The sequence below is a fragment of the Coenobita brevimanus genome, unplaced genomic scaffold, assembly GCF_032717465.1.
Source record: "Coenobita brevimanus isolate Jiangsu-jjx unplaced genomic scaffold, ASM3271746v2 jjx.HiC_scaffold_2879, whole genome shotgun sequence".
Lineage (NCBI taxonomy): Eukaryota > Metazoa > Arthropoda > Malacostraca > Decapoda > Coenobitidae > Coenobita > Coenobita brevimanus.
The window spans coordinates 132,120-140,866 of NW_027643850.1; the positions used below are offsets into that span (position 1 = coordinate 132,120).

At 43.3% G+C, this 8,747-nt stretch overlaps 1 protein-coding gene across 1 annotated transcript; it reads right to left on the reverse strand.

The window, feature by feature from the left end:
• Positions 1-418: 418 nt before the first annotated feature.
• LOC145390122 (zinc finger MYM-type protein 1-like) lies at positions 419-2,776 on the reverse strand. Its single transcript, XM_080265175.1, has one exon. It carries the CDS (start codon positions 2,774-2,776, stop codon positions 419-421), a length of 2,358 nt encoding a protein of 785 aa, XP_080121301.1.
• Positions 2,777-8,747: the final 5,971 nt, after the last annotated feature.

The following is an 8,747-nucleotide window of genomic DNA, read 5'->3' on the forward strand; positions in this document are numbered from 1 at the left end:
TGGGGGGCTGAGGAGGGGCTGGGGTAAAATGTGGGGGGGCTTCACAAAATGTCATCAAACTGAAGTGTTGATGGAAAATTGGTATGTACATATTCATAATATCCGAATGTACTGAGGTTCATTTTAGACACCTGTACTCTTTGAAACTGCGGTGTTAATGTATAACATTTCTTATCTCATCAAAAATTCTGCCAAATGAAAGACATAAAACTAGCAAGGAAATTCAGATTAATGTATACGCAACATAATAACATTTATTATTTCCAGTTTATTCCATAAGATTGAAGTTTAACTCAATTAATTTAGACATCATGTGTAAGCAAGCAGTTAACATGACAGAAAAAAATTCTATGTAATGAAGTTAATACAATCTGAAGAATCAGAAGAATTTTTAAATCAAGGTGTAGCGACTGTCACGTTACTTTAAAACTATGCGCTTGTTCTGGTGATTGGCAGCAAATGTGTCTATAATGGCATCAATGTTCAGCTGTTTGGCCCTCCTAGAATTAATTGATATTACAGCAAGGTTGCTGGTGCGGTTGTTGCCACTGCTGTTCCTCAAGTATGTCTTGAGGAGTTTCAGACATGAGAAGCTCCTCTCACAGGCAGCTGAGGTGACAGGGAGGGTCACTGCCATGCATACAAGTTTATACAGATCTATAAAGGCGTCCTTGTATGGCTCCAGCATGGCTGCGAGCTCAAGTGGTGTGGACACTTCCAGGACATTGTCTCTCTTCCTAGCTATTAGTCTTGTCAATTGGTGGACCTTCACTGCAAGATCACCCTCTGCCACTCCATAATTGGCTGCCATTCCTGACAGCGCTTTTTTGTTCAGAAATGTAATGTGCTTAGGATTCAAGGCAGCAGCACCCATCAGAACATTACAGGCATCAGATGAAAATCGCCTGCTCAGCTCATTGAGCATTCTATCTATGATGGCATAGAAGGTCCTTCTCGTGGCATCTGGTATAGCTCCATCCCTCTGACCTGTACTGGATGTTATGATGAATTCATCCAGGTGTCTGGGAGCAAATCGTTGTCTACCTGGACGCTCAGTCTCAGTGCGTATCCCAACTACCTTGCACAAATCCTCAGCAGCCTCCTCTAACTCCTTCCAGGCAGCTTCAGTCCTCATTTCTGTCAGTCCAGACATGACAGACTGCATCAAGTCCTCTGCAGAGGCCAGCTGAAGGTCATGTGACTGGAGGTGGTTTGACAGTTGTTTGGTCATCAGTAACACTTTTTCCATGGCCATCAGAATTGTCACAAATTGCTGATCTAGCAGGATGCACAGGCCCTTTGCCTCAGTGGCTCTGTGTGCATTGTCTCCCTCCATGAGACGTTTCAAGGTTGTCACTATGGCAGGTAGGGTTCTTTTCACTGCCAGACAAGCAGCATGTTGGAAGGTCCATCTTGCGTCAGACAGTTGCTTCAACTCTATGTGCTGCCTTGTGGGATTTAATTCTTTTTGCACCTTTATAAATTCTTCATGTACTACTGACATAGAGAAGAATTTGTACAAACTCTGTATAGCCACAAAAAACTCTGCTGCAGCCTGGATATTGTGTACACAATCAAGGAGCACAAGGTTGAGCCTGTGAGCATAACAGTGGACATACACAGCCTGTGGTACCTTTCTCCTAAACCTCTCCTGTATACCACTGATGTGCCCTGACATGACTGTAGCTCCATCGTAGCACTGGCCAATGCAGGCGTTGTGGTCAATACCACATTTGGCCAGGGTCTCCAAGATCTTGTTGAGCAATGAGTCTGCATCCAGACCCTCGGCTGCTGTGAAGTCAAGGAACACCTCATGAAGGCTCTGTTTGTGGAGATACCTCACCACAATGAACAGCTGTTCTTGTTTGCTGACATCCTTGGTCTCATCCACCATTAGGGCAAAATGCTCTGCTCTTAGGACCTCGTTGCTGATGTCCTCTCTGATTATTGAAGCTATGATGGCGAGCAGTTCATTTTGGATATCGTGGTGCGTATATTTAGCATTGCCAGGACCACCACTCAGTTTCTTTTTGACAATGTCATCATACCTGGAAATCAGGTCCAGCAGTTCCAGGAAGTTACCTTTGTTGCCAGAATCAGTGTCTTCCTTGTGACCTCTTTGGGCAACATTTTGGCAGGCTGTGTAGAGCAGTAAGTGTATTACTGCTCTAATGTAATGTCTGTTTTCCTTTACAGTTTTTTCATGGTTGGTATTAAAAGCATGTATGATCCTAGAACCTGTTGTTTTCTGCATCTTAAACTCTGCCCAAGCTTGCATAGAGAACTTGTGTCCTGCTGAATTATCATGAGACTTCAGAGATGAGGTTGCCTTCTTCCAGTTCTGAAAGCCGTCATGGGTGAAGGACTTCTCACATTTGCTTAAGTGTACATGACCGAAATGACGACATGCAAAGCAGAATGCAGCATCTAGGGTCGTGGAGTACTCCAGCCACGAATGATGATCACGCCAGTTCTTGTTGAATGACCTTGACTGGCCACTGTATTCTGTGGCTGGGTATATCTTCAAGTCTGGACAGGTGGGACCACTATCTGGAAGCTGGCTCAGGTCCTTGGGTCCAGGTAGTAGTTTCTCACCATGGGTGTGAGAAGTGCCCTCTTGTGGCTGGGGTTCTGCACTAGCCTCACCTAGTAAGGCTGCAGACTCACAATCACGATCACCACTGTCCAGGTCCTCATTAACAGCAGGTGTGTCTGTAGGAGGATCATCATCTCGCAGCCTCTTCTTGGGAATCTTGGGTAACAGGTAGCGTTCCATGATCAACCCGGCCTATGTGATCAAATATGATAAACCACCATCAGTTACTTTCATAAACAGGGAAAACAGCATAAACAAGCACACAGATCACAGAAGCATAAAACTGCATATTAGCATTACAACAGACCAGATATTTTCACACTATTTTATTCTTCCTTCCACAGCTTCTTATAATCTTATAGTAGCCTATATACATTTGTAAGTAGAAAAAAATCAACTTACACCATACCTGTAAATCAGTGCAAGACAAAAACCACAACTAATAAGCTCAGCTGCTCAGTAATTCAGTGTCTACTGCACTAAGCAATTAACAGCCAACAGACTCGGAGATCTACACACAACCGCGTCGCGTGGTAGACTGGTCTGGTAGCTGACAGAAATCGAACAGGAATGGCTCATCGTGCACTCGATTCGTTAATGCTGGGCTAGGCTAGGAGCCTAGGACCATGTAGGCCCTATAGCAGTGTGAATCCTTTACTTCATTTTAATCAAATATATTCAAATTTATTAACTTCCTGCCTCGAATTATGACATAATCGACATTCAATTATATTTCTGAAGACGAGATAATAATCGTACAGTCGTAATACACTAAAAGAATGGCTAATATAGTTTAATAAAATAATGCTGTATTTTACTTTCACTTATCATTTCCATTATAGGATATGTAAACTAACCATCTGAATTACAAGAATTTCACAGAATATATTATAACATAAGTTACTCTTAGTATTAGAACTAGGCTGGAAGTTTTCCTTAGAAGTTGAGTCAACTGATAAATTTTCCGTAATTTCCATGAAATTACTATCATTCAGAATCTGCTTAATGCTAACAGCTAAAAATAATAATCACGATTTAATCTATTGTCTTGAATCTTTTCCTAAACTTATAACACTTCGTTTCGTCAACTTTTGTGTATTATTTGTAAATAGTAATACAAAATTGAAAGTTCAAATAAGGGACGTCCTGCCTAAATTCGCCTTTGGAATCTGGCAATATTGGGGGGCTGATGGGGGGGCTTGGCTCATTATTGGGGGGGCTGAAGCCCCCCCAAGCCCTCCCTTGGCGCCGCCACTGCTGTCATGTAGTAACTTTTTCACTTCCATGCTCACTTCCCTGTTTCTTTTCACTGCTTTCAAAGAACCAGCAACCTTTCTTCCCTCCTGTACCCTTTCAAGCACTTCACCCTCCAAACCTCCATCCTTACTCATCACAAAAGTAAAGTTGTGGTGTTCGAGGGGAATGAAGTCACAGAGTGTGCAGTGAGGTTAGTTGGTGAGGATACGGAGAATGTGAGTGCATTCAAGTACTTGGGTAGTGTGATGAGTAAGGATGGAACTTTGGGGGATGAAGTGCGTGAAAGGGTACAGCAGGGAAGGAAGGTTGTTTGTGCACTGAAAGCAATGATGAGAAATAGGGAGGTGAGTATGGAAGTTAAGAAGTCACTGCATGATAGTATTGTGATCCCTACCCTGACGTATGGAAGCGAGGCGTGGACTTTGCAAGAGGGGAACAAGTCAAGAGTGAGAGCAGTGGAAATGAGTTACTTGAGAGGAGCATGTGGAGTGACGTGGAGGGACAGGTTGACGAATGAAGAAGTGAAGGAACGTTGTGGGGTGGATGTGAATGTGATTGAGAAGATTAGGAGAAATGCACTGAGGTGGTTTGGACATGTGAAGAGAATGGAGAATGAAAGACTAAATAAGAGGGTGTATGTAGGTGAGGTGGAGGGAGGGAGAGGGAGGGGTAGACCGAGGATGAGGTGGAGGGATGGAGTTGAGAGGTATATGAGGGAGGGGGGGGTGAGTTGGGAGGAGGATAGTCAAATGGTGGGTGACAGAGCGACTTGGAGGCGTTTTCTCTGTGGCCACCCTTTGCGGGATTAGGGCGTCGGGCTATAGATAGATAGATAGATGTTAAGCATATGGGTTTACATACCAACATAGGAACTAGATGAGGCCCATGTTCACGATATAACCATCTCAGTGTAAGATGTCGTTACAGTAGGTCTTGATTTCACTGTGTCGATAACTATTCATATGGAAGAATACGATTCTGGTCGGGCTTAATTCGTTCTATTATGGCACTTCCCACAATTTCACTGTGTGGGTACAGTATCTTTTATAAGTTAAAGTAGGTTTCTTTTGTGTGGATAATAATGACGTAAAAAAAAATAAGAGGAATGGGGAGACTGTATTAGAACACACACACACACACACACACACACACACACACACACACACACACAAAACTATCTATCCGTCTACTTGTCTGTTTCTGCCTATATCTATCTGGCTGTTTTTCTGTAGATCGATTTATCTATCTATTTATATGTCTATCTATCTCTATCTGTCTATCTATCTATCTATATCTGTCTATCTATCTATATATATATATATATATATATATATATATATATATTGTATATATATATATTGTGTATATATATATATATATATATATATATATATATATATAGAGTCTATGAGAGAGGGGCATAGACAGCGAGAGAGAGAGAGAGAGAGAGAGAAAGAAGCGGAGGGGTGGATGTAGGGAGTGAGGACAGGTGAGGTGAGGAATGGCTCCCAGTCCCCAAGGAATTACCTACTCAGGTCATTTTGACTAGGGCAGACACACACACACACACACACACACACACACACATATATATATATATATATATATATATATATATATATATATACCCAGGATGCTTCCCCCAAGGAAAGTGGGGTAGCCGAGACAGGTCGACACTTACTCATCCACTCTAACACGGTCATTCGCATCTTAGCCCCAAGGGGGAGAAGGGACAATTTCTCACCGCACGAGGGACAATTGCGCCGTGCAATCAGTGACATCCACAGCAAGGCCCTACAGCAGAGCTGGTTTACACCTGCCACATCATAATAGACCCATCCCTTTACCCGCATCTGCCTGATCAGCTGATCAGACAAATGTAGGAGAATATCCCCCCAAGGCTGCGTCATCATTTATTCATTCACAATTTCTCTCCATTCATTTCTATCATGCACAGCCACTCTTCCTTGCTCTACAAACATCCCTCTCACATCCAGGCAGAGGAACTCCTTGAGAGTGAAATGGCTGGGAAGCATGCCGGCATGTGACTGGCTACAGCATAGCTGGGTCTTTCGGGTGTGGGCAATCAGGCAAGTTAGCTGCCTACTGCGACTGCAACACAATGGCGAGGTGTTCAGGAAGTTAGCCAAAGAAACTTTGATGGACTCTGAAAGAACAATAATGGCCCCCAGTCCCGTGCAGCCCTTAAATGGGCAGGGGGTGCTAAGAATCTCACGGTTGCCTCAATTACAATCTAATTCCTTTGTTAATGCAAAAAATACAATTAAAATTGGCAACTGGAATGTGAGAACGCTAAATCATGACGGTAAAATCGATGAGTTAGTGAAGGTTTTTCAAAATTACGGACTTGATATTTGTGCTCTGACAGAAACTAGATTAACTGGAGTCGATAAGTTGGATTTGGAGGGTGGTATACGGTATACGTTTATTGATATCTGGCCGACAGGATGGAATGCATTATCAGGGAGTAGGATTGTTGCTGGGTTGTAAGGCAAATAAGGCTTTATGTGAGTGGGATCCTATAGATGAGCGATTGTTATACGCACGGTTTAAATCAAATCATGGCAACATCAGTCTGTTTGTGTGTTATGCACCTACTAATGATGCACTCGATGAAAGGAAAGACACATATAATGAAAAGTTGCAAGAAGGAGTAGGAAGGGTACCTAGACATGACGTTTTGATCTGCATTGGAGACTTTGATGCAGTAATGGGCTGTTCAAATGAGGGATTTGAGGCATGTATGGGTAAGATGGGAGTTGGTAGTAGGATGAGTGAAAACGGAGTGAGGTTTGGAAGCTTCTGTCTAGCAGATGACTTAGTCATCGGGGGCACACTCTTTCAGCATTGCAATATACACAAGACAACTTGGGTGTCGCCGTGTGGAAAATATAAAAATCAGATTGATCACATCGCTAGCAGTAGGAGGCATAGAAGTTCTCTGCTAGATGTTCATGTTAAACGGGGAGCGGATATTGGTAGTGACACAGTGTGGTGCGGTGAGGATCTGTCCGTTCTCCCCTTTGGGGCTAAGATGCGAATGAACGTGTTTGAATGGATGAGTAAATGGGGAGTCTGTCGTCCTGTCTTGGCTACCTCCCTTTCCTTGGGGGAAGCAGCCTAGGTATATAGATGGATAGATAGATAGTGTATCAGTGCCTGCGTGAATCAGTGCCTGTGTGTATCAATGCCTATTAGTGCCTGTGTGTATCAGTGCCTGCTTGTATTAGTGTGCGTGCATGCGCTGATCAGTGCTTGTATCAGTGTTTGCGTGAATGAATATGTGCGCAGTCTTTCAGCCTCTTCCATTTTGGACTGAAAGAATCGTTCCATTTCCTCCACTTCCAAACCCCGCATCCTCTCACGTTTACCTCATTCAGTTACATGCACTCACCTCTGCATCATGTTCTTTGTCTCTGCCTCCTTCTCTCTGTCTCAGTCTCTCTCTCGGTCTTTCTACCCTTCTCCTTACCTGATTTCCTCTCCTCAGTTTTCCCTGTCCTTGTAACTGATCCAATCTCTCTCTCTCTAAATATTCCGCTGCCTGTGCCTCTGTCTCTCTGTTAGTCTCTGCTTCCGTCTGTCTCTTTCTTTGTCTGTCTCGGCAGTTCCACTTAAGGTGAAGAGTTTTGAGATGTCATAAGTTGAATAAAATCTCGTGGTAGTTGCAATAATTAAATCTAGTAGACATCGTATTGAAGGGGTTCATTATTGTGTGGATACCGACAAGCAATTTTATTCATTTAGGAAGCAGACTTTCCTAATTGAAAGGGTGAGCTTTAGTCTTCACTTCCCCCTCATTACTGTTAGGTCATCGGATTGAAGGTTAGATGTCATAAGGTTTTGGCCCGTATTATATGTGACTCTTGAGATTTCCTAACACCTTTTTTCATAGCGAATTATTTTGTATATTACACCTTGGTGTCATTCTGAAGGTTACTAATGGAAATTGTGTCTATATCAAAACAATAAACGCAACATACTAAAGAATCTTTAAGGTTTAATACACATAAATCCCTAAAAGAAAAAAAAGGATGCTATGAAACCTATGCCGATTGGCACTGCGTCGGGAGTGTTTGTAAAGATATTATTGACTGACTTTAGTAAGTGGTTTGTGAGAACTGGTATGTATGTATATGACCTTGAATGTCCACACGTACTTGCTGCTTCTATCTGTCTATCCATCATGCTATCTATTATCTATCTATCTATCTATCTATTGCGAGACGCCTCAATCCCGTTTGGGGTGGCCACAAACAAATCGCCTCCAAGTCGCCCTGTCCCCCGCCATTTCACTGCCCTGCTCCCAACTCACACCCCCCTCTCTCATATACCTCTCCACCCCATCTCTCCATCTCATCCTCGGCCTCCCCCTCCCTCTTTCCCCCTCCACCTCACTCACATACACTCTCTTCGTCAGTCTTTCACCCTCCATCCTCTCCACATGGAGTCTTGACATATACACGCTACGTCTCCAATCCTGGCTGAAAGAATTAGAGGGTGTCAGTGTGGGTAGCACACACGTCTACATGTGTATTCTATTCACACGTACACACACACATGCTACTCTACATATTCTGTTCACACACATGGTACTCTGTATGTGTATTCTGTTAACACATACAAACACATACGCACGCACACACACACACTACCCTATGTCTGTCCTGGCCTGAGTGTAAGTGTAGTCTATTCATAAACCCACACACATAAACAACTACTCTGTGTGTCCTGGCCTTTGTGTGTATGCATGTGGATATCAGCCAAGTACACACGTTTGCGCACACACACACACACACACACACACACACACACACACACACACACACACACACACTACTGTCCTGGCCTTTGTGTGTATGCATGTGGATAT

Excerpts from the sequence above, each read along its gene's own strand:
- LOC145390122 (XM_080265175.1), bottom strand. The coding sequence starts at position 2,776 with ATGGAACGCTACCTGTTACCCAAGATTCCCAAGAAGAGGCTGCGAGAT.